At 48.2% G+C, this 26,405-nt stretch overlaps 1 protein-coding gene across 10 annotated transcripts in view; it reads left to right on the top strand.

Moving 5' to 3' along the window:
• RASSF7 (Ras association domain family member 7) overlaps positions 1 to 26,405 on the top strand; it is a 146,267-nt gene that overhangs the window by 81,929 nt on the left and 37,933 nt on the right. For 3 of the 10 annotated variants that reach the window (XM_045012681.1, XM_045012680.1, XM_045012670.1), the window contains exon 1: positions 8,315 to 8,382. The exons of the other annotated variants lie outside the window; for them this stretch is intronic. In XM_045012681.1, the coding sequence (XP_044868616.1) occupies positions 8,330 to 8,382 (53 nt within the window). In that variant the 5' untranslated portion in view covers positions 8,315 to 8,329. Of the gene's footprint in view, positions 1 to 8,314; positions 8,383 to 26,405 lie in introns of those variants that run through there. 10 annotated transcript variants of the gene reach the window in all.

Genomic DNA, 26,405 nt, shown 5'->3' with positions numbered 1-26,405 from the left:
TGCTTCAGTCATAAGAACGGCCTTACTGAGTCAGACCAATGGTCCATCTAGCCTGTCTTCAGATGGTGGCTGGTGCCAGATGCTGTAGCAGGAAGAGACCCTAAGACAAGCCCTGATATCAGAGGTCTGGTATAAGGCAGGACCTGTTCACAGAATCTGGCAAGAACAGGGCTGAAATGGTACAAAAACATTCCCCAAGGATAACAGGAACACACTGACCCCTCCTAAAAGATAAGGTCAGGATAATAGTATGTAATAAAGACGTTCTGATTGAACCATGTTCAAGGTAATGGGTAATAATAGTCACATCGGGGGACAGTAATTATGTCAGAGGGGCAGTACTAATTTGTTTGTATCAGGGTATAAAGATGTATTTCAGAGGGAGTTTCTTTGTTTGGCCTAGGGAGGAATGGAAAGTCCCACCGTTCACTGAGCTGGTCCGTTGTTATGGGCATACATGTATTAATTGTCTGGTAAAGTCTGCGGGATACTAGTACCATGCTTCCTCGACAATAAACCTGGCTGGGTGCCTTCGTCCCTTAACGGATCTTGTGGTCATTGGGCGGTTTGCTCGAGGTCTGCTGTGCCAGCTGTCTGCGCAGTGCTGGGGCAGCACAGAGGGAACACACCCGCAGCCGAACATCTTTCATCATCTAACCACACTGGTGACCCACGACCGCTGATCTGGTAAGTAAGCGAGCTGTCCCCTGTAGAAATCGCGATCTAATGTGTCAGAAAACGACTGCTCAAATACATCTCAATCTACCATATATGAACAATTAAGTTGGCAGTGAGCTAGAAACCACGGTCAGTTAAGTTAAACTTGGCTACGATATAAAAGCAACTGTAGTATTGCTGAACATCATTTACAATGTGCATAACATTGCTGAACTGGTTAACCAACACACAGGTAAAAATCAACAAATGGCAGCAAACAACATGAAGGCAAGGAAAAAAACAAATTGGTAAATAAATTAAGTTACACAATAACTAAAAATTGGGTAAACAAATTCCCTGGTAGTACCAGTCACACTAGTTTTTGCATTAGCTATTCTCCAGTCATCTGGTACATAGACTGATTTAAATGATAGGTTACAGACCAGTTCGTAGTTCTGCCATTTCATATTTGAGTTCTTTCAGAACTCTTCGGTGAATACCATCTGGTCCTGGTGCCGCCTTATTATTTAATATATCAATTTGTTCCAGTACCTCCTTTATTGACACCTCAATCTGGGACAGTTCCTCAGATTTTGTCACCTAAAAACAATGACTCAGGTGTGGGAATCACCCTCACCTCCTCTGCAGTGAAGACTGATGCAAATACTTAATTTAGCTTCTCCACAACTGCCTTGTCTTCCTTGAGTGCTCCTTTAGCACCCGGATTGTCTGGAGGGCCCCACTGATTGTTTGGCAGGCTTCCTGCTGCTGATGTACTAACATTTTTGTTTTGCTGTTCGTTTTTATGCCTTTTGCAAGTTTTTGTTTGTTTTGTTTTCAAATTCTTTTTTGGCCTGCCTAAGTATACTTTTATGGTTGACTTGCCACAGTTTATCCTCCTTTCTATTTTCCTCAGTGGGATTTGACCTCCAGTTTTTAAAGGATCCCTTTTTGTCTCTAATTGCCTCTTTTTTACTCTGTTTAGCCATGGTGGTATTTTTTTGGTCCCTTTACTATTTTGCTTTTTATTTGTGGTATACATTTAATTTCCATGCAGCTTCCAGGCATTTTGCTCTTGGGACTGTTCCTCTTAATTTCCATTTAACTAGCTTCCCCATTTTTGTGTAGTTCCTCTTTTTGAAGTTAAATATTACTGTGGTTGGTTTCTTTGGTATTTTCTCCCCTACGAGGATGTTAAATGTAATTACCTTACGGTTGCTATTACTGAGTGGTTCAGCTATATTCACCTCTTGGACCAGATTGTATGTGCCCCTTAGGACTAAATCAAGGATTGCCACTCCCTGTGGTGGTTCCAGGACTAGCTGCTCCAAGAAGGAGTCATTAATGGTCTCTAGACATTTTATGCCTGGTTCCCACTCAGAGGTGATTTGTTGGAGTGGGATAGTTGGAGTGCTCTGTTTTTGTAGCTTTTTCTAATCTCTCTGAGCATTTCACAATCGCTGTCACCGTCCAGTCAGGTGGTCAGTAGTATATTCCTACTGCTATCCTCTTGTCATTCAAGCATGGAATTTCTGTCCATAGAGATTCAGTGATACAATTTGGTTCATTTAAGATTTTTACTATATTTGACTCTCTGCTTTCTTTCACATATAGTGCCACTCCCCCACCAGCATGACCTACTCTGTTATCCTTCTATATTTTGTATCCCTGGTATCACCGTGTTCCACTGATTATCATAGTTCCACCAAGTTTCTGCGATGCCTATTATATCAATAGCCTCATTTAATACCAGGCACTCAGATTCACTCATCTTAGTATTTAGACTTTTAGCATTTGCATACAAGTGCTTATATCACAACTGCTTTCGTGTGATGTAACTGAATGGGGCTCATTTTTGTTCGACTGTTTCTCTTCAGTTTCTACATTATCAACTTCTGTCCTCTCCTCTTCTCTAGGATATAGAGAATCCCTTTTATAAAATCTTCCCCTAAGGCAGCAGTTTTCAACCGGGGGTCTGGCGGAAACCCGGTGCTCCGAGGCCCGAAACACCCCTGCGGGGCTGAAGCCAACATCCCTCTCCCCTCGGTCTGAAGCCAGGAGAGCGGGCACAGGGCTGAAGCTGACATGCCACCCCCCACCCCAGTCCTTTCTGAAGCCGGGAGCAGCACAGGGCTGAAGCTGGTGGCCACCCTTCCACCGAAGCCGGGAGCCCCAAACACCCCCCACTCCTGTGCTGAAGCTGGGAGCAGTGTTGGCCTGAAGCCCCTAGCCCTGGCGCTCCGCGTGGGCAGAAGCCCCAAGCCCCTGGGCAGAGTTGGGGGGGGGCACAATGGTGTTGCCCCCTAAATTGCAGTGCCTTACCCAGAGTGGGGCAGTCCAGGGACAGCTCCATTCTCCCCCTCCCCCCCACTCTCCCACAGTCACCTACAACCTGGCCAGAGGGCTGGGCCTGAGGGGGAAGGGGGAAGTAGCCAGAGCCAGGCAGTGCAGGGCAGCTGTTCCTCTAGCTGTGATGCCATGGAGTGGGCAGCTGTGGCATTCCCCTGTCTGCTGCTGGTGCCTGGGATTGTGGCTGCTCCTCAGCTCCTAGCCCTCTTTGACTGCTCGCGCACTTGGTAAGAACTGCCCGGGTGGGGAGAGCCCTCCTGGCACACAGCCCCTAACTATCCTTCTCCCTGCAACCTGAGCTACCTCCCTGCCTGCACCCTGAGCAGTTTTCAAACTTTTTGAGCTGAGTCCCTCCTTTGAGTTATATTTTTTTGGTTGCATCCCCCCCCACACAGTCCAGACAGGCTGGGTGGCCTGCTGAGGTGAATCGGGGGTGCAGGTGGTGCGCCCTCCCTGGACCCTGCTGTGCAGAGCTGCCCCCCTGTCCCAAAATAGAAGTCAAACTATGCCTATGCCCAAGGGTCCGCACCCCAACCCGGAGCCCTGAGTCCCCTCCCCGACCCCTGTTGGGCCTTGGAGTTTTTATAGCATGTTGAGGGGGCTCTCAGAAAGAAAAAGGTTGAGAACCCCCACCCTAAGGGATGTCTCTGTCCGAACTGTGTGCTTCTCTGTACCTGTTGGCTTTTCCTCAGCCCTTAATTTAAAAACCTCCCCATCAACCTTCCTAATTTTACATGCCAGCAATTTGGCTCTGTTTTGGTTTAGGTGGAGCCCAACCTTCCTATAGGCTCCTCCTTTCCAAAAAGGCTCCTCAGTGCCTAGTAAACCTAAATCCCTCCTCCCTCTCCATTGTGCCATCCACGGATTGAGATCCTGCAATTCTAAATGGAAACATTTCAGAGAATGCTACCATGGAGGTCTTGGACTTTAATCTCTTACCTAGCAGTATAAATTTGGTCTCCAACACCTGTTTCCTACCTTTCCTGTACCTATATGTACCACAGCCAGTGTCTCCTTCCTGGAACTGCACTTAAGTCTATATAGATGTCTTTAGATGTTTTCACCTGCCAGGTGGTTCACCATGCGGTTTCCCCAGTCATGGCAAACCCAACTATACATTTCTAATAATACTAATAGGGGGAATTCTATTACCTGTCTCTGCCTAATAACAGGGGTCCCCTGCCCTGGAGAGGTAGCCGCATTGTGAGAGGATACCATGACATCATTTGGAAGGAGGGTCCTAGCTCTGGGATAGTTTCCCTCTGCTCCAGCTTGATGTTCTCCTTCCCTGAAACTTTCATCCTCCTCATTACCACAGAGGCTGTCGGTCTTGAGGGTGGGACTGCTCTACTGTGTTCCAGAAAGTCTCATCTTTGTACCTCCCTCAGCTCCCCCAGTTCAGCCACTCTCTGGTCTCAAGAGCCCATACTTAGTCTCTGAGGGCCATGAGTTGCTTGCATGGAATGCACACACATGCCGCCTGCCCACAGGGCTCCCACTGGCAGTAAAGGTAGGACTGGCAACTTGAAAACAAAATACAGCCCACTCCTAATCTGAACAGGGCAGAATTGATATTTTCTCTGACCAGCACAGGTGATCACTGCCCAAAGACTGTTTCTGGATAGGGCACTGAACTGGCTGCAATTGGGGAGACCTGGGTTCTATTCCAGACTCTGCTTCTGAGCCCCTTTTGGCAAGTCACTTCACTGCTCTATGCCTCTGTTTCCTTATCTGTAAAATGAAGTTACTTCCCTCAAGAGCTTCTCGGTATTATGTGTACAGCACCAAGCATGCTGTGGGCTCCTATTGAATCAGATACAGCTGTTCATGGTCTGCCATATTGGACTTTAGATTCTATCCCAGCAAGCCTTCATATGCCTTAGTTTAAGTAAGCCTGGCAGTACAAGGCTTAACTCTTGCTTACTGTGCTTTCAAGGCTTTGAATGTTTCAGTCCATCCATGACATTAAAACCTCCTGGCTTTCCCTTTGGCTAAATGGCTGGTCTGGTCTAATAGGTTTCCCTACATGGGTTGCCTGCCTCTGAAATGAGTTTCGCCTACAATACCTGCTGTCACAGTGCTTGCTAGACTCTCTCCTCCTTCACATAGCACGAGTTCCTGCCTCAAATAACGGACACACCTCTCTGGGAGAGAGGGACTCGGAATTTGTGCGACTTTGTTTCCAGACCAGGATCTTGGAAGAATTTGATTGCCTGATGCACAAGTAATGCTAGGAGATGTGATTTAATGACTGGAGAGGGGAGCATGTCTGCTCTGTAGGTGACAGGCCTGCAAAATAACCAGGTTGAATAGCTTTTTCCCATAGCCCTCAATGGGATGGCTTTAAAATAAACATCCTCAAGACACAGCATCATCAGCACCCTTAGTTTTCCCATTAGTAGTTGGCGGGGGGAGGGGGAGCCTTACCACCAGCGTGCCTGATCTCGTGAGCTGCTGCATGTCTTCAGCTCCCACTGAGGGGAAAAAGGAAGTGAGCGTGTGCAGCATCTTGCTGGTACAAGCTCCGTGCTGGTCAACATTTAGCAGTGAGCCTTGTGAGTTCCAGAGGTGGTTTTTGACCCCCTACTTCTGCCAACTTGGGCACTGGGCTTGCCAATGTGGCCGATTGATTCTGTCCTGCTGCTGCACTGGGAGAAGTCTGTTCACGCACCCGTAGGCTCCATCCAAAGCAAATATAGTTGAGATAGACAAGAATAGTGGGATGAGTGTGCTGGGGAGTCTTACGGAAGTGCTGCCCTTGGCCTCTGGTCCTTCTCCCTGTATTCTGAGAGGTGGCAGAGATAAGCTGCTCTCTTGGCAGAGAACGATCCCTATGTAATGATTACAAGGGAACGTTGGTGAGCTGCATCCTGGTTTTCATTTGTCTCTACAGTTTGCTATTGGGAACGTGACTAGAACTAACCTTTCTGGTATATGTAACACATTTTTCAGGCAGCTAGTTAGTTTGGATGGCTCGATTTTTGGGAGCCCAACTTGACACATCTTAAAGGGGCCTGATGGTTCAAAAGGTAGGCGCTTACCGCTTTCTGAAAAACCAACCTCTTCAAGGGGTGTCAAGTTGGGTACTGACAAAGGGCGTGCCTGCCTTGTAGCAGCCTCTTCTGGCCAGTTGTGGCTCTGCTGAGGCCTGCCTCAGTTTCCTCTTCACTCGGACTCCCTTAAGTCCACACAGGCCAGAGGTTCAAAACGTTCCCCCTTCTGGGGTCCAATTTATTAAGTCCTGCACAAAGTATCTCAAAAGAGAACTGACTTACCAAGTCTTCATCCCAGTTTCAGCTGAGCCCTGAGGATCTGTCTCTTCCCTTCAGAGTTCCAAGACTCTTCTGTTCTGGTTGGGCAAAGCCCCCCCGTAAGGGTCTGTCTTCCTGTTCTCCCAGCACCTCCTGCCTGTATTTTGCCTCTCTCCACGGGCCTTTTCTGCTGGTGCCTTCCCCCTCAGGGCTCCACAGGAGCCGCCTTACTCCCCACAGTGTATGCAAGCATCTGCCTACAACCCTCTATAAGGCTCAGGTGTCCTTCCCCAAGTCCTATTGGGCAGTCCAAGTGCATTGGACGTTCCCTCCCAAACGGACCAGTTACCTAGTGACAGGCATCTAAAATTGCTGCTCACTTCCTCTCTGCATTCAGACCTCAAAGTCCATGTTTACTGGGAAATCTCTCGTGAGGAAGGGACTGCTCCTATTTTATCTCCTTTGTATTTGATTGCATGGATCACGCAGCTTCTGCTTTGGGAGCTCCTGGGTGGGCCGAGAGCACATATTGGGGGAATATTTCTAGAAAAATTGGACTTTTTTAAACCCCTCTAATACTTTAAAAAAAAAAAAAAAGTCTGTGTTTTATAACTCAGATGCCCTGCTGGTAAGAGCACCATTTGACAGAAAAGTGCCTGCATATGCATATGCTGATGGATAGCAGACACACCTTTGCCATTTCTACTAGAATTGCTACCTAGACAAGTAATCACTGAGTGCTTAACTATCTGGGAGGGTGCAGTTGCCCTAGAGGAAATCCAGTGCAGAAGTTAAACTGTAGAGTTAAGCGTCTGACTCACGCCATAGAACCATACCTCATTCCTTTCCCTGGCTTCCTTTTTTCTGGTCACGTTGCTAACTCTGCTGCACCTGGGGGGACAGGACTGCCATGGTGTCCTGAAGTCAAATTTTAGTCAATTTGGCTAGAGCTGATCATAATGATTACAGCAATAGTTAAGGGTCTGCCAGCAAATCCCCTTGTAAATCTTTATGGCCAATTTCATAATTGTCACTTGTGTGACCTGTTCTCCTCACAGGATAGCTTCCATTAATATGAAATGGGATTTACACAGTGCAGCAAACAGACCTCCTCTTCCCACCTTTCAGGCTGATGTGTATGTGTGCGTGTGTACACACGTGTGTGTTTGCAGACATTCTCTCGCTCACTGTAAATGCAGTTGGGCAGCTTTTTAAGTTTTGGAGCATTAAGCAGTGTAAAATAAAATTACTTTTTTTTAATTAGGTCATTGGCTTTCAAAATTATAGTGTCCTGGGTTGGAGCAGCCCTAACATTGTCTAGCTGAGGGATGGAATGGCAAGTCCCTTTGTGGAGTTGTACCTGTTGTGCATAACATGAAGCAGATTGCAACCACCTTCTTCTCTAACATGGAAGTACAGCGTGCGGTGACTGAAGTGTTGGCTGCTTGGATCAAGATGTAAGGTTGCAATCTGCAGGGCTGGAAAAACACATCCGCCACCTCCTAGCCAGAGGGTAGCTAAGGGCTTGGCTACACTTACAAATTTGCAGCGCTGCAGCAGGGTGTGAAAACACACCCTCCTGCAGCGCTGCAAATTGCGGCGCTACAAAGCGCCAGTGTAGTCAAAGCCCCAGCGCTGGGAGCCGCGCTCCCAGCGCTGTCCGTTATTCCCCACAGGGAGGTGAAGTACGGACAGCGCTGGGAGAGTTTTCTCCCAGCGCTGGCGCTTTGACTACACTTAGCGCTTCAAAGCGCTGCCGCGGCAGCGCTTTGAAATGCAAGTGTAGCCAAAGCCTAATAGTCTGTCTAGCGATAGATATGAAAGGCAGAGGAGCTCTAGAGGCTGGGTTCAGGAGCAAAGCGGCAGTGAAAATCCCACATGCTCTACTCTTCGTTACTGGGAAGAGGGAAAGTGTCAGGAGTTCACCATCATGCTGTCCCAGGATCCTGTTTGGGGATCATCTCTAATATCGCCCTCTGATTAATAGGTGTCTCGTGAGTTGGTAGCTTTGCTACCATAACCAAAGGGGCAGAGGAGCTATTTGTGTCATTCTCCCTTCCTGGCTGCTGCAGATGGAGAGGCAGGAGAAGAGGTGTCTGGCCCTTTTTAGGAAGCATGGAAAACTGTGAGTGGGAGCAGCAGGCAAAAAACCAATGCGTCCTTGTACTCTGCTGTCTGTATCCATCTGTTGTCTCTTGTCTTATATTTACTTTGTAAACTCTTTGGTGCACTCTGTTTGTACAACGTGTAGCACAATGGGTCCTGGCCCATGACTAGGACTCCTAAGCACTATGATAATACAAATAAAAGAACTGCAGTGTTTGCCTTTGTTCGTAGGTTTTCCGAACAGTAGTAGAAAACTGATTAGACATATGAAGTTCGCTTCTGCCTACAAGATTCAGAACAGAAGCATTGAAACTGAACAGAGACTTGTTAATTTCACATTGCTGCTTGGCAAAAGATATGCACTGCAGCAGAGGCACTGGCTATCTGCAGAGTCAGGAAGACAGTACTTTATAACCTCCCATTTGAGAACCATGTGGAAGTCTATCTTTGCAATTGAAAGGGTTAGAAACTTAAGGCTTGTCTACACAGTGAGCTAATGCATTCTAAGGGGAGGTGTGATTTCTAAAGCACACTACTTTGTTGCACGTTAATTAGTTCACCTAGACACTGCTGGCATGACTAAACAGTCCCTAGTGTGCTTTAATGGAGTGCTGTTTCAAATGACACTTTGTTAAAGTGCACCAGCAGGGCCTACATCGACCAATTAATAGAAAACACCTTAATGTGTTTTGGAAACAGCATTCACCACACCATACTGTGTAGACAAGCCTTTAAAAACAAAGAGAGAGAGCCTGGATTCTGCAGGTTGTGATGGTGTAGGCCCCTCGCACAGCATGTGTAAGCTTCCCACTTAGCCAGGACAAGTCGATTTTTCAGGCACTACCTATATAGATGCTTACTTAGCCCTCATCACTATAGTATCTGAGCCCTAGGTAAGTAGCCTCCTTATTAAAGAATAACCATGGACTACCCTTTAATCATTCTTGGCCTTTTTGTCTTCAAATATTTAATGTTTGAAATAACTTTCTCTATTTTTATACTAGGACAGTTGCACTATCCCAGGTTTCTGTCCTTGAGTAAGACAATCCATTGAAACAAGATTTTTCAAATCAGTTTCTAGTGATCCAGCAGGTTGTCTTATTGGGATGTCACTGGCAACTGCAGTTGTGAGATGTGGAGATGCAAGGAAAAGAGGCCTCTCTAATCATAAGAACATAAGAATGGCCGTACCGGGTCAGACCAAAGGTCCATCTAGCCCAGTATATGTCTACCGACAGTGGCCAATGCCAGGTGCCCCAGAGGGAGTGAACCTAACAAGCAATGATCAAGTGATCTCTCTCCTGCCATCCATCTCCATCCTCTGCCGAACAGAGGCTAGGGACACCATTCTTTACCCATCCTGGCTAATAGCCATTTATGGACTTAGCCACCATGAATTTATCCAGTTCCCTTTTAAACATTGTTATAGTCCTAGCCTTCACAACTTCCTCAGGTAAGGAGTTCCACAAGTTGACTGTGCGCTGCGTGAAGAAGAACTTCCTTTTATTTGTTTTAAACCTGCTGCCTATTAATTTCATTTGGTGAACCCTAGTGCTTGTATTATGGGAATAAGTAAATAACTTTTCCTTATCCACTTTCTCAATATCACTCATGATTTTATATACCTCTATCATATTCCCCCTTAGTCTTCTCTTTTCCAAGCTGAAGAGTCCTAGCCTCTTTAATCTTTTCTCGTATGGGACCCTCTCCAAACCCCTAATCATTTTAGTTGCCCTTTTCTGAACCTTTTCTAGTGCTAGAATATCTTTTTGAGGTGAGGAGACCACATCTGTACACAGTATTCGAGATGTGGGCGTACCATGGATTTATATAAGGGCAATAATATATTCTCAGTCTTATTCTCTATCCCCTTTTTAATGATTCCTAACATCCTGTTTGCTTTTTTTGACCGCCTTTGCACACTGCGTAGACATCTTCAGAGAACTATCCACGATGACTCCAAGATCTTTTTCCTGACTCGTTGTAGCTAAATTAGCCCCCATCATATTGTATGTATAGTTGGGGTTATTTTTTCCAATGTGCATTACTTTACATTTATCCAGATTAAATTTCATTTGCCATTCTGTTGCCCAATCACTTAGTTTTGTGAGATCTTTTTGAAGTTCTTCACAATCTGCTTTGGTCTTAACTATCTTGTCAACTATCAATCACTAGAGCATCCATGTGCAGGGCCAGCTCCAGGCACCAGCATTCCAAGCTGGTGCTTGTGGCGGCATTCTGCAAGGGGCGGCAGTCCCTGTTGTTTTGCCCTCAAGCAGCGTGCCTAATTGCCGCCGTGGGTGGGCGGGCGGGGGGGCAGTCCGTGTGCCCTTAGGGCGGCAGGCGCGTTTCCGCAGCAGCGGCAATTCGGCGGCAGCTTCTATGTTTAGCTGTCCGCGGCAGCTTCAGCTAAACATAGAAGCTGCTGCCGAATTGCCGCCTCCGCGGAAACGCGCCTGCCCCGCCCTAAGGGCACACTGACTGTCCCTGCTGCCCGCGGTGGCAATTCGGCGTGCTGCTTGGGGCGGCGAAAACTGTAGAGCTGGCCCTGTCCATGTGGATATTCTGCTGTATCTTGTGGGAGTTACCAGCTTAGAAATAATAAAACTAGCAAAGTTGTGGACTCCCTTTTATGTCACACTTAATTTTGTTACAGTGAATGAAGTACTTTGCATTTTAATAGAACAGCTGTGGGTGCTGGTAAGGAGATTCTTATGTTAGTGCTGGAGATGTGGTGTGTTTTTTTTTTTTTTCAGGTGGGAGGGTGAGTGGGGGTTGTTTGTGAAACCATGGCAGAATATGCCCCTCTGTCTACTCTGGAAGGTCCAAATCAGCAATTAGCTTCTACTTTCTCTCCGATGGTGACCCAGTTTAGCCGCAGCAGCATTATTTACATTCAGGTGCCTCAGATGTTGATATCCTTAATTATTGAAATCCTAACACAGCTCTTAACATCTTCAACCAGGCAAGGAATAGTTAATCCATTATTTACCTGGCTGTCTCGGTCTAGATTGTTGGAACCTGTAGAAATGCTGCGTTCATTAGTCCTGTACAAACATATAGAGATGCACACAGACAAACTCAGGTTATCTGGCTGCATTCTGCTTCCCTGAACACGACAGTCTTGGTGCCGTCTCATGCTACCTCTATAAACTAATACTACAGGTAACAGAAGCCCTACAAACCTAAAGCATGTTTGCAGCCTTAAGATGAAACTCTTTGACCATGCTGCTTGCACTGAATTAGAGTCTTGTTTGAACTCTGCCAGGGCCCAGGCTGCATTCTGGATGGTTTTTTGTTTTGTTTGCTGATTTTTGTGTGTGCGTGTGTGTGTTTTCCTGCTAATTTTTAAACAAGGCCATTTAGAGCTATTTCAGGGTGGTAATAGGAAGAAAGCATCCAGATTTCTGCTCTAAAGAGAACACTTTTAGTGAAGAAACTTCTCATGTATTACAGTAATGCCTATGGGTACGTCTCTACAGCAACTAAACAGCTGCGTCTGATCCGGGTCAGCTAAGTTGGGCTCGTGGGGCTTGGGCTACAGGACTGTAAAATTGCTCTGTATATGCTTGGGCTGGAACCTGAGCTCTGGACCCTGCGAGGGGGGAGGGATCCAGAACCAGAGCTCCAGCCTGAGCTCAAACATCTACACTGCAATTTTAAGCCCCCCACGAGCCTGCTGACTGGGGCCAGCTGTGGGTCTTTTATTGCAGTGTAGACATCCCCTTAAAGCAGTGGTTTTCAACCTTTTTCATTTTTGGACCCCTCTATTTCAAGTGGAGATGTCGACCCCTTTGGAAATCTTACACATAGTCTGTGGGCCGCAGATTGAAAACCACTGCCTTAGAGGCTCCAACTGAGATCAAGGCTCCCTTGTGCGAGGTGCTGTACAGAAACACATAGTAAGGCAGATGCTGCCCCAAAGTGTTAGCCTAAATAGATAAGGCAGACACAAGAAGTATCATCCCCATTTTGCAGATGGGGAGCTGAGGTCCAGAGTGACTGAGTGATTTGCTCAAAGGAAGTCTGGCAGAGCTGGGAATTGAACCACTTTCTCCCGAGTCCCAGCCTAATGCCATAATCACAAAACTATCCTTCCTCTGTGAGCATCCTGACTGATGCTTTGTTGTGTTATCAAGGTTTGTTGGCATCCTTTTGTCCGCGAGATGCGGTGGGAATTGCAGCCTGTGATGTAGATGGTTTGCAATGTCTCGTGTAACAGAATAGTCCAATCTGAGATTTGTTATCAAGCAGGAGAAGAGAAACGGTATAAAGAAAAGCTGATGGAATTGTTTTCCAAACAGGCTCACTCTGAGCCTCCCATTAATTCCCTGTATAAGCAGGCATAGCGCCTCTCCTTCCCATAATCCTGTCTCTAGGAATACGACAGGATCTCTGAAAGAATGGTGCAGCCCCTCAAAGGAAATCCTGAGATCTTTACTTTGTTCTGGTACAGGCAAATTCCCAGCGAAGTAAAACCAAAGTTTGCTTGATTAAGCAGCTTGGATCTGACCCTTTACTCCTGGGAGGGACAGATGAAATGCCCTTTGTGTACTATTCCTTTCAGTCCCACGGGAAGCAGGGAGATTATTCTTATGGGTGTGCTGCAGTTTGATTTTATTCCTCCCCTCACCATCTTCAGATAGCGCCCTCGGGCCTAGTCTTTTTTTTTTTTTCTCATGGCATTTCAGTTCCTGGGCAATGGAAACACTACAAGATGTGGCCTTCCTGGCAGATTCTGTGAAGTTCCCTACATTTGCTAATGTCAGTCTAATGAATGTGGAAGCTGTTTAGATACTCTGGTGGTGGGTGGCCGTACAAAACTCCTAAGCTGAGAGGGAGGCTTGGGAAACTGCTGCCAGGATATATGGGGAGACTGGGTCAAAAGGAAATACAGCATTCAGCCCCTCATTTTAACAAACTAGGCTCCTGACTGGCTCCCGGGTGTTTGTGTTTGGATTGCTTAACACTGGCTCTTGTCGGTAGAAATGACTAACAAGGGGATGCTTGTATACAGGGTTCATGTGTATCATGGGGTCATGCTTTGGAATAATATTAGAGGGGCGGGGAGAAGCCTCTGAATTTGAGTGGTGCTTTGTGACTGGCTGTAAACAATGACCTACCCAATGTGAATGATCCCAAGGTACTGTTGTCTCTTTGCTCTATTATGCAAGGTATGGGTTCGGTGGAGTCCAAGTAACCCTGTTTAATAGCTGCAGATGCCATGCGAGGATTAGCTCCTTACACAGGCTGCTAGGCAGGGTTCTGCTGGTTTCTGGAGCACAGAAGACTGAGAGGGACACTACTAGATGGCTTGTAAACGAGTTAAAAGGGTACACCTGTATTCCCAGACACTACATGACTTTTTTTTAAAACCCACTTCTTGCCTTTTAGGGATTAATTTGCACCTTGTCAAGGGATTATTTCCCTTCACCCATGCCTCCGAATGTATGTGTAAATGCAGGCTGGTCTAACTGCAGCACAATGCACGACCACATAGGGATCTTAGGTGAGTTTGTTGCTAGCAAACTCCTGGGCAGGGGGATGGCCGCTGGTGGGGAGAGCGGGTGGGATTGGGCGCTCCCTCAGGAGGAGAGTCCTTAAACATGCCTTTTGTTTATACTTACCTATATGCTCCCCACCTCTCCACCCCGGTCACCCCTAACTCCGGGAACACTCTCCCATGCTTACACGAGGCAGCCAGCCTGGCTCCGAAGCTGCCTGCATTCACAAGGCTGGCTGGGTGAAGAGCCGTCCTCCCCATCACCCAGGGCCCGCCGTGTTCAAACTGCTTGTTTAGAGCAGCGGTGTTTGACCTTCACAGCCTGGGGGTGAAACGCTATTTCAAGAAGGTCAAAGGGACACAATCAATACTTGTAATTATTTCCCTGGCCTCTGCCTGAGCCTGTCCTGCTTTCCCTGTAGTTCCCACAGCCCAGGAGGGAAGCTGGCAAGGGAGCAACCTGAAGAGCCAGCCACTCCTTTCTCCTCTGTAAGGCAGCAGGCTGCCCATGAGGATGGGAGCTGCTGCAGTGTTCTCCGAGCTCAAACCTGAGCTGCTCTGGGGGCTGCAGGGCAGATGGGGAGGTCGGCAGTGCCCCCATTTCCTCTCATAGCAATGGGGCTGACTCAACCACTGCAGTTTTAAAAGTTGCGGGGCACGGCACAAGGAGCCCCCTTTCAATCCACAATCGGATGTACATTGTCTAAAAATGGTTGCCCTCAAGGGCTGGAGATTGGACATTTCTTGGGGCGGGGACGGCCTTCCTCTATGTCCTGTGCCGCACGGGGTTCGGCAGGACACAGCACCCTTTAAATTACAGGGAGTCTTGTGGTTCTGCCACAGGATTGTGTGATCGCCAATTGCACTAGTTTATTTTCTTATGTTTACAAGTAATCTGTCTCCCTGCTAGTGTACTGGCTATGCAGGATGCTACCTTTTGTACAGGGAGGGGCCTGTGGAAGCATTAAATAACTTTCTGGTGTGTCATTGCAAGCAGCTGATTGCAGAGCTCTGACTCATAGTGCCTGCCAGCGTACATACGTGACGTTGGCACGTGGCTCCTCTTGTGTTCAGATCTGTCCGCACTCGGCTTTGGCCTGTATTTATGATTTTTCCTGCTATTTGAATACATGGAGCTTCTAGTGGCATCTGGTCATTAGTGCGGATTAAATCCCAATCATCTCCACTCCCCCAGCTGTTATGCAGGCTTCCTCCACCAAAAACAGCACCCGACATCTCTGCCAGCGCACACTGAGCCTGTCGAAGAGTGTTCAGATGGGTCCCTCCTGCACTCTCTCATCACCTACTAACCGAGAGGGTGAATTGCAGATCCCTACTGACACCTTCTAGACTAACGTTATGGCAAGGACTGTGGGCCCTCCACTGCCTGCTCTGTGCTGTGACGATGTTACATAAAGTTTCCCAGGATTGCTACCACCAGCTCAGCCTCACCTGTGGTGGCAGCACACCTATAGACCAGAGCAGATATCTAGCCAACGGCCAGCTGATTGTCTTTGTGGGGGAGGGAGAAACCCACTGTGTTTTATTAGCTGAGAGGAGGTGAAAGGTACCTTCAGTCAAAGCCCTCCAGAAGCCATTGATGCAACAAGACGATCCCATCTTTGAACTTGCCTAGGATTTGCTACTTTGTGTTCACAAATGAAGCCATTGTATGGGGTAGTGATGGGCCAGGTAGAAAAACCTCCAGCCTGAGCAGCTATTTACTGGGGAAGTGGTGATTGGGGGCTTTGTGCCTGAGAAGAGGAATGTGCTTACATCCAGAATGTTGTGCAGGATTCCCTCCTGTGCCAATGCTAAGAGAGCTCCTCTCATGTGGTAGGTGTGGGTATTGCTGGCTGACCTTTTTCAAAAATGAAGACTATCTACACTGGGAATTTGCCATCAGCGTAGTTGCACTGCTGCAAACTCCTAGTGCAGACAGGCAAAGCCACTGTTTATCCTGGTGGAACTCACCCACTTGAAGTAGGGGTGAGCTGCAGCCGGCCTGTTGCAGTTTACCTTGTTTATTACTAGAGGTGTTGCGCTGTTGCAGCTACACCTGCAATCTAGTAAAATATCCGACTATAGACAAGGCCTAAGACTTCATAAGGGTGCATCGGAAACAGTCTAACTTCATATCCCAAAACGATTTGAGTCTCTTCCCCCCCCACCCCCTTTTTCTTTAACTTCTGAAAGGATTCTCTTGCCACTGGCTCTTTATATCCCTCCCATGTTCTCTGCTGTTTAGAATCGCATAAAATGCAAAACCTCTATGGAAAGTCCATGCTGCAGCTGAGATTATAACCACCCGTAAATGCGGAATTACCTTTCCACCCCCAAGTCCATGGGGGGTGGGTGGGTGGGATTTGTGCACAAAAGTTGAAAGCATTGTTGCCTTCAAGTAAAAAAGTAATGGACTCTGTCAATCTGAAGCCACTCATTTTGAACTGTCAGGTCTAATTAGGGTAGAAAATAAAGACAGTCTTTTGTAGCTCCAGGGTACCATGACAGACAGCGCTGAACACAAATGAGCCTGGCTCGAGGGGTGGGGCAAGTGGTGGGAAGTGCAGATTAAAAACCAAGATGAAACGGCTAAGAAAATGCCTGCTATTGTCTGGTGGCCAGGGTGTTGCTTTTCCTTCCCTCCCCCCGCCCCCTTAACCCCCAAGGTGACCGCATCCGCCTCTCCCACTCGCGGCCTGTGACCCCACTTCTAGCGAGAGCTCCGTGGCACTCCTGTTGTTCTCTGCTTTGTGCTTTGAAACGACAAACCCCAATCCTCGCGACAGCCCTGTGCGGGAGGTTGGGAGTAACCCCTCCTTTACAGGTGGGGAAACGAGGCACATCCAGCTAATGTTAGAGCTAGACATAGAGTTTCAGAGGTCCGGCTTCCAGACCACGGCTAGATCATGGGTTTCCAACCTGGAGGTCATGACCCCCCATCAGAAGGGTTGCAAGCATGTTTCAGTGGGGTTGTGCTCTGTGGTTAGATGGGAGAGGGAGTCACCAAAACTGATCTGTGGCAATGTAGGGGCACAACACAGAGATGGTCTGGAACCACTCCCCAAGGCCATGGAACAAACTGCCAAATACTTTCTGGGCTTTATTTTTGCCCTGATCACCGGGACGCTGCCGTTTTATGTTAAGAAGGCCACGTGTGAGGTGTCATGGTTGAAGTACTAGCCATTCAATAGGTCAGTTACGTAGGTGCACTGGTGGGAGGTGATCTGTTTTTTTTTAACGCACTGCATGGAACAGAATGCTCTGGGAGGCAGTCCAGCGATTTCCATGCTAGAGAGGTTTTGTCAATGGGTCCATTTGGACAGTGGTACAACATTAAAGATGGCCAAAATCGACCTGGAAGCATTACCGTCCAGTTTCCAAACACTTATAGCAGGTGTTAGCTGACCCGGACCTATCTTGACCTCTTTCCTCTATCCAAACTCACCCTTAATGTCAACAAGGCCCCTGTGGCCACACCCCAGGAATATACATGGTGTCAGGAAGTGTGGGGGAGTCAGGGCCCTGCCCCATTTCCTGCGATTCACTGGGACTCTCAGCCAGCCAGTAAAACAGAAGGTTTATTAGACGACAGGACCACAGTCCAAAACAGAGCTTGTAGGTACAGACAACAGGACCCTCTCAGTCAGGTCCATCTTGGGGGGCAGAGAGCTTAGACCCCAGCCCTGGGGCTCCCTCTGTTTCCCCAGCCAGCTCCAAACTGAAACCCCCTCCAGCAGTCTCACCCAGCCTCTTCCCGGCTCTTCCTCCCGCCTTTGTCCAGTTTTCCAGGCAAAGGTGTCACCTGGCCCCAACCCCACTCCTGGGCTCAGGTTACATGCTCAGGTATCTCCCTCAAGTGAAGTCACACCCTGATATCCCCATCACCAATGCAGACAGTCCCAGTAAAACTCCCACGCACTGTTCCCAGGTCAATCCTCCCCACTCCATCACACCTGGGTTCTTCCACCATTCAAAGATACGGCTGCATTGCTTTTGAATGCTGCTTTGCTGTGTATGTGTGGAGGGGAGCAAATTGCTTGGGGGCATGTTGGAGAGGAGCAAGATGGGAGGGCAGATGGTGTTGGAGGGGAGGGTGGGTAGCAAGTCTGGGTGTGTGGGGAGAGGAAAGCTGGGAAGGGTTGGGTAGGAGAATATTTTGCGATAGCCACGGTACTTACAGTACAGTGAATGACATGGCGGGTGGGGTGTGGTTTGAATGGCTGGGTGCTGGGTGTATTCCAGTTTCCTTATGCTCCAGCTCTTTATTTGCTCTAGCCCCAGGATAGAATCCGATGCCTTCTGGAAGACTGACTGCAGTGTGAGTGTTTTCTATGCTAAGAGGGCTTAATGGGTAAATACCTGGATGCAAAGCGGAAAAGGAGCTTGGGTGCTATGGTGATGAAAGGACATGAAAGTACTTAGACACACAGGCACCAACTTTCCAAAGTGTGGGGGGGCGGGGTGCTCTGCCCCAGGCCCTGTCCCCGGCCCACCCTTTGGGGGGAAGCCCCCCCCCACCCTGCCTCTTCCTGCCCCGCCTCTTCCTGCCCAGTTCCACCCCCTCCCCTGAGAGTACCTTGTCCTCGCTCTGCCCCCCAGCCTCCTGCATGCTGTGAAACAGCTGATTGCGGCGGGTGGGAGGCGCTGATCGGCAGGGCCCACTGGTGGGCAGGAGGGAGTGGAGGGGAGCTGATGGGGGGGCTGCTGGTGGGTGTTCAGCACCCACCATTTCCCCCCTGCCCCCCTGGGTGCTCCAGCCCCAGAGCACCCACGGAGTCGGCGCCTATGCTTAGCGAGGCGAGGTATCTGAGGCTTTGTCTACACTGGAACTTAGTTGAAAAAACCTTTGTTGTTCAGGGGTGTTCAACAACAAACGATAAATGTTTCACTGACAAAAATGTTTCACTGACTGGTGTGAACAGCGCTCTGTCGGCACAAGAGCTGTCTCCTGCCGACAAACAGCCGCTACACTGTGCACCTGTTAGCAGCACGGCTGTGGTGGCACAGCTGTGTCGCTAAAAGGTGAGTAGTGTAGACAAAGCCTAACTGCGTCAGGAAGGCATGTCTGTTGCAGCAGCAGCAGTGAAGAGATTAACTTTTACAACTGGAAAGAATGGCAAACTACTACCCAGGGATTTAATCTGCATGTAACAAACAGGACAGGCGTAATTTAAAACCTAGGTGCATGCCTAGTTCCAATACACAGAAATTTGTGGGTTGGTGACTGAAGGTGCAAATGAAGAATAGTTTATTCCAGGGCTTGGTTGGTAAATTATTGCAGAGCAAGCCAAAAAGCCAACAGACCTTGTGTCAAACAGGGATGTGATTTCCTCTTCTCCCCCGCCCCACCCCATTATTTTGTATGATCTGTCAGATCAAAGTAAGTTAGGGCTCTCCCAAAGGAGATGGGGGGAAGAGGGTGGTTTTAATTAACTGCCCCTCCCCTGCATCCAGTTTCATCAGATGATATTTTCCCAGGTCGCTATAGCACTGGCACCTGCTGCGATATTGAATCAATGGTCCCTGTCGTTGTGGTCTCTGCCAGCGGACAATGGAGCATGATGTGAGTCATGCACCCCCAGCTGAAAGCAAGGACGTGTAACAACATAAAGGCTCATTATCTGCCCATTGAGCCCAAGTGGGAAAGTGGGGGCATGGCTATCAATACCCTGCTTTCAAAAACAAACCCTCTTTTATAAGTAGTAGTCGCTCCCGGGGCCCCTCCACAACCCAACCCCAGACATAAACACCGTGAAAGGGAAAACTCTCTTCTTTGGCCCTTTTGAAGTTTAATTAGATTTGCTTGCTGCAAAGCTGTTGTCATTGCTGAGTTCCCCCACCACTGCCAGGCACTGGTCTCTGGCAGAATGATAGCAGCAGCTATTCTCCCGCATCAGGCTCACCTCTCAGCAGTTTGGAATGCTCCTCGTGTAGGAGGCTGAACCAAAGTTCACCCCGTTCCACCCGGTGCTCTGGCTTTTGAGTGACCTGCCCGTTCTGTGGAGGATGATTTATATTGCTCTGGCACCCAAAGACTCTGGTTGGGGCACTTTGGTCCTGGGTGCTGTATGGACACATTGGAACATAGAGACCTCACCCTGCAAAGCTTATAGACCTTCAGGTTCAGATACTGTAACTAGCCAAGAAAAAACACTTCGTTTTCTGTATGTTTAAAATGAGGAGTGAGGAGAGGGCTACTTGGTTTTCTGGTGGATAAAGAAAGCTTATCAGAAGATCAAGTCCCTTTCTAAGCAAAAGAAAATCATGTCTGAAAACCACTACATTCCAAACGTTATCTCTACCTAGTGTAGACACAGTTAACATGTTGTTAAGGCTGTTAATCTTACTGTTTTCTATCCTAGGTTGGAAAATATGTTCTTAAACATACCTGTTGCTGAACAAGGCCTCTGGAGGCAGGGGCGGCTCTAGCAATTTCGCTGCCCCAAGCATGTCGGCACGCCGCGGGGGGCGCTCTGCCAGTCGCCGGTCCCGCGGCTCCGATGGACCTCCCGCAGGCATGCCTGCGGAGGGTCCGCTGGTCCCGCGGCTCCGGTGGCTCTGTGAGGACACCGGAGCCGTGGGACCAGCGGACCCTCCGCAGGCACGCCTGCGGGAGGTCCACCGGAGCCGCCTGCCGCCCTCCCAGCGACCGGCAGAGCGCCCCCCGCGGCATGCCACCCCAAGCACGCGCTCGGCGTGCTGGGGCCTGGAGCCGCCCCTGTCTGGAGGTGTGTCTACGTTGCAGTTACACACCCGGGGCTGGCCTTTATCAGCTGACTTGGACTAAGGAACTGTTAAATTGTGGTGTAGACATTAGGGCTCTGGCTGCAGCCTGAGCGCTGAGACCCCATGAGGTAGGAGGGTGCCACAACCCTTTAGCCTGAGCCCCCACTAGCCCGAGTCTGGCACTGGATGGAACTGGCGTCTAATTGCAGTGTTGACATATCCTAGCTGTCTCTGAATTTCACTTTGTGCCTTGTTCAAAACTGACAGTGTAGCCTCCTCTTCCTTCTCCCTGGTACTTAAAGGATGTCTTTGAGCCAGGATATACCGAGGCTTGGTTTGGGGGAATTTTTTGAGGGGGGAGGCAGAAGTTTGTGATGGAAGGAAATGGGTTTGGCACCTTTCAATATAAACAGTAGAAACAACTCCATGATTCTCCCCTGGGAGCAAACAGAGCAGGTCTACACAACACAATTACTTGGGTATAACTATGTCGCTCAGGGGTGTGAAAAACCCACACTCCTGAGCAACGTAGTTATACCGGTGTAGAAGACAGTGCTATGTTGGCAGGAGAGCTTCTCCCGCTGACATAGCTACCACCTCTCGACTACTGTCGGCATAGAGTGTCTTCATTAACGCGCTGCAGAGGCGCAGCTGCATTGTAGCAACTGAACTGATATAGTGTTTTAAGTGTAGACCTGATATTAGTCTAAATTTTCAAAGGCCAAAGGTTGCCTGCTTAGAGCACACACTCTTATTGAAAGGAAACAGTCCACTTCTCTCTCTTCTCTTGAGTGTAAAATCGTGATGTTTCCTAACCAAACATTATCTTTCTTCCACTGTGCTGAACGCAAGCTGCGTTTTGTAAGACTGCCTTGCAGTGCTGGTCTGCTGATCCATGCTTCTTTATAAAGAGCCCATATTGAAGTAAGTTAGTTTTGGGGAATAAAATACCCACAGAACTACAGAAGTGATGTTCAAAGCTGCCTTGGCCATTTAGACAATCAATTCCTATAAAAATCTCAGCCTGCATTGCTTCTGCAAACATACAAAAAACAGGCGATGCTCAGGGCTTCTCACTGTCACTTCTGCCTTGTGTGCTCCAGACACTATTCTGTATGTAACATGGAGTTAATGCCCATTTTGAGGTTCTCAGATGAAAGAGCTTATTATACAAGTGCAAGGAGTTGCTGTTGATCACAGGGCTTGTCTAAACACAGAGTTTTCACTGTCTGACTCATCAGTTTGAGTTGGTTACTTAACTAAGTCCAGCCTCCTTGTAATTAAATGAACTAAAATGTTATTGGTCATTCTGATCTAACAGTGTCTGCACAAGGAGTTTGCACTGATTTTAACTAAATTGATTAAAAGAACAATTTATGTCAAGTAGTCGTGTGTGTGGACCAAGCCTGTGCAAGATGTGCACTGAGGCAGCAGCCATAGAGGGGGTGTTGGCAGTCCAGTGGCCTGCCTGTAGATTGGGGCATGAATTCCATTGCCCAGTGAGCACCCCAATAAAAGGCTGATTATCCACAAGCTTTTCTGTGTGTTGAGTTCAAGGCTGCTTGCCTTGGCTGATCTAGCTATTATTTCAGATTCTGTGAGGACACCAAACCATTGCTAGTGCCCAGAGGCATCTCTAATTGGATGTTTCATTTATAAATGCGGCTCTTGTCTGTGTGGGAAGCCTGGGCAGGGATGCTTCATTACTATATGACATGGAGTGTAGGAGTGGAAAGAACCCTCCTCCATGTCATCTAGTCTAGTTGCCTTCTATTGCAGGTCACCCCATCATGTAGGACACCAGCACAACTTGTGTATGTAACTAATGACCCTCGCAGTTGGGTCATTCAGTAATTTCCACATCAAGCCTAATTATGGCTTGACTAGAGCATCTCTCCAGAACAGGGGAGGGCAAACAACGGTCTGTAGGCTGGATCCGGCCTGTTGGGGCTTTCAGTCTGGCCTGCGGGGTTGCCAGCCCCCTGGTGCAGCGGGGCTAAGGCAGGCTCCCTGCCTGCCCTTGCCCCGTGCCGCTCCCAGAAGTGGCTGGCACCACATCCCTGCAGCCCCTGGGGGAGGGGTGGGGCAGAGGGCTCCTTGCACTGCCCTCACCTTCAGGCACCGCCCCCCACAGCTCCCATTGGCTGGGAACGGAGAACCGTGGCCAATGGGAGCCTTGGGGGTGGTACCCACAGGCGAGGGCAGCAGGAGCCACCTGCCCCACCCCACCCCCAGGAGCCATTGCTGGACATGCTGACCACTTCCGGGAGTGGCGCAGGGCCAGGGCAGGCAGGGAGCCTGCCTTAGCCCTGCTGTGCGCCGCTGCCACCCCGGAGCCGCTTGAGGTAAGTGGTGCCGGGCTGGAGCCTGCACCCCTCCTGCATCCCTCACCCCAACCCCCTGCCCTGAGCCCTCAACCCTGTGCCGTGAGCCCCTGCCACACCCCTTCTGCATCCCAACCCCTTGCCCTGAGCCCCTTCCTGCACTCCTCACCCCTCCCACACCCCAGCCCCCTGCCCCAGCCCTACATTCATGGCCCTGCATACAATTACCCCACCCAGATGTGGCCCTTGTGCTAAAAAGTTTGCCCACCCCTGCTCTAGAAAGTCATCCAATTGGATGGAACAGATTACCAAGGGATATGGTAAATTATCCAGTGATGGTTGGACTGTTTTAAAACTTTACATCTAATGGAAGCCTGCATCAGGAATCTTCCAGCATCTTATGCTAGTTTAGGCATAATTTTTTGTCCATATGCGTGGTTGAAACCGAAACTCCATCATAAGGTAAAATCACTCAACTAGCAGGGTGAAGTGATTTAAAATGAGTTGATTGAAATCATTTGATAGAGATAGCTAGATATCTACCATGTTGAGGCTTTATTTAAAAAACAAAACCCAAAAAAACAAAAACTAACATGCAAATCTGTGCTTTTGCTACTTTAAATTAAAACTTATAATTAACTAAATTATAATGACATGTTTAATGCCATTGCTGCTAATTTATCTTCTTGGAATTTTACCCTAAAACCCTTGAAAATTAAGCCCCTGACTCTGCAAACACGTAGAGCAGGTACATAATTCATAGTCAAATGAACAGTGCCATTGGAGTGAGTGGGACGACTCATGCTTAAAGTTAAGTGTGTTGCGTAATTGTTTGCGGCATCTGGGGCTAACGCTGTATTTTTGCTTCTTTTAATGGTATAAAATCTTTTAACTTAAAATTGTTTTAAAAAGTGCTTCAGTGTTAATTAAAAGCTGTTTAGAATTTCGATAGGTTAACGATGTATTGAGCACACCTTATACATAACAGACCAACATTTTCAAAAATTAAGAGCTTAAAATGAGGCTTCTATCCTCATACGTAGATGGGTCAGAGTGGGATTTTCCAAAGCAGTTAAGTTACTTAGGAGCACACTGACTTCAAACTGCAAACCTTGATGGAGAACTGTAGCCTTGTTGGAGCAGTTCTGCTTTTCTGACTTGTTCATTATATATAAAAAGGTGATAGAGGCTGAAAATATAGCATGGGCTATTTGCTTATTGATTTGTGCATTTGGGTTTGTGGTGTTAATAAGGCCCTGGACTTTTCTTGATCAGTGAAGATGAGCATTTGGAGTTTGAAACTTTAGTACAGTTTCAGATTTTATATAGAGCTTTTTCCCCTGCTGTCAATTAGGAAACTAATTAAAGAAGCCAGTATAAAACAGCCACATAAGCAATCTAAGGCTCTAAAATGGGAAGAAAGAACTGCTGTATCAACTTGGTAAATAATTGGATTCAAATTTTAAAAATTAACTTTTAAAACTCTTGTTTTATTAAATAAAAATGATGGATTTGTATCCACCCTGTTGGCTAGCGATAGAAACGCTGCCTTGCCCACAAATGGGCACTATACCCTGATGCCTGGCCCACACAAGGAAAATCTTACACAAATTTCCAAATGTTGTTGACACCAGTTTGGCTTCACCAACTTTAGCAAAATTGGGAGCCCTAATGTGAATGGGCCCCTGGTGTTTTCAGACTCTTGTCTGTTAGACCCACTTTGAGCAGAGTTAGATGACACTATGACGAGACATCGGCGCTCTGTCTACACTCAGGCCATGTCTACACCACTGCTTATATCGGCAAAACTTATGTCGCTCAGAGGTGTGGGGGGAAAAAAACACCCTCCAGAGGACATAAGTTATGCCTTCCTAAGCAGTAGTGTGCACAGCGCTATGTGAGCAGAGAGCTCTCCCATTGGCACAGAGCGGCTACATGAGCCATCTTACAGCAGTGCAGCTGCATCGCTACAATTGTGAGCTTATAGTGGCACTAGTGTAGACATGGCCTAACACAGTAGCTGCTGCCACTAGTAAAGCTGCACCAGTGGTGATTTCTGCATCCAACTTGTAGAGAAGGCCAAAGTGGCCACAGCAGCATGCTCTGAGGGTAAGTCTTCGCTGCGGTTAACTCAGGTGAGTGGCACCTAGGTTAGCCTAGTATAGGCGTGAGCAGCCACACTGCAAAACCACCCTCAAGTTTCATAGATGTCATGCTCACTCATGTGTTGCTAGCACTTCTGGAGGCACGTCCTATAGTTTTTTGTGCTGCAGTAGGCTGAGTGCTCTGATTGTTTCCCATTGAATTATGGGAGAACTTTGGTCTTCCTGGGACCAGGGGGTAAATTCTAAAGACCCATGTAGCCAGAGTGAAGAGCAAAGCGGAGGTGGGGGAGGGTGAACTTATCTTTCTGGGAAGGCAATTGTGTAATCCCAATTATTTCTCCAGGGATGCTTCTTTTAAAAAAGGATGTGTGTAATGAGTGAGTGTCTGGGAGGATTAACTGCAAAGAAAGCAGTATAGCTGGGCAAGATAAAGAGGTTTGCTTTGTCTGTGATCTGGTGGCTTTAGAAAGCTAGGTCTATTTGAACTGGTTTGACGTTTCCCAGCAACTGGTAATACCTGTTACTTGGGATGGGGGGCGGGGGCGCTTTTATCTGTGAGACCATGTGTGTGCGCACACACACCCCTTCTGGTTATGGAAATGCTCCTCTCTAACAAAGTGCTGAGGTTAGCTCAGGAACATGACTTACACGGGGGAACTTGGCACAGCTCTTCCTGACTTTTGGGAATCTTTCCGTTAAACCCTATTTGAGATAAGCCCCTTACATGTTTGTGAAAGGATTACTGGACCTTTGTAGCTCAATTGTTCCACAGTTGGGTTACTAGGGTGGAAGAGAGAAGTGGGAGTGGCGTGGGGGGGTTCTCTGGCCTGTGCTCTGCGGGAGGTCAGACTACATCAGTGTTTCCCAAACGCTAGGTCTCAACAAGGTTCTAGCTGGGTTCCCAGGGCCAGATTAACCCATCACCGAGCCCTGGCCTAAGCAAACATACACTTCACCCAGCCGCAGGAGAGCGAGCTCCCACCCCACGCTTCCCACTCAGTGGTGGCGCCGATCCCAGAGGCTGAGGCTGCCAGGCCAAAGCCAAGTGGGACTGCGACCCCATGTGCCAGGTCACAACGCCCAGAGAGGGGAGCCAGGCCCAGCCCTGCGGGGTGAGTGTAGGGCTCGCTCACTCTCCAGCCACTCCCCTCTGCACCGAGTGTCAATGAGGATTGTGGTGCCAGGGTGGAGGGTGCAAATCTGAAATGGTGATTTGCAAAGAAGGACACAATGCAGTCGGTGAGCCACCTTAATAAAAAGTTTGGGAACCCCCAGACGACATGATCCTAGTGGTTCCATCTTGCCTTAAAAGCTGTGTCTGCAAGTTGTCCATTGTGATTCTTTACTGGCTCATTTTACAAGGAGGATGATGGGGAGAGGG

The sequence above is a fragment of the Mauremys mutica genome, chromosome 4 (genome assembly GCF_020497125.1).
Source record: "Mauremys mutica isolate MM-2020 ecotype Southern chromosome 4, ASM2049712v1, whole genome shotgun sequence".
Classification (NCBI taxonomy): domain Eukaryota; kingdom Metazoa; phylum Chordata; order Testudines; family Geoemydidae; genus Mauremys; species Mauremys mutica.
The sequence above is the reverse complement of the archived record's forward strand: the minus strand, read 5'-3'. Positions and strand labels throughout refer to the sequence as shown.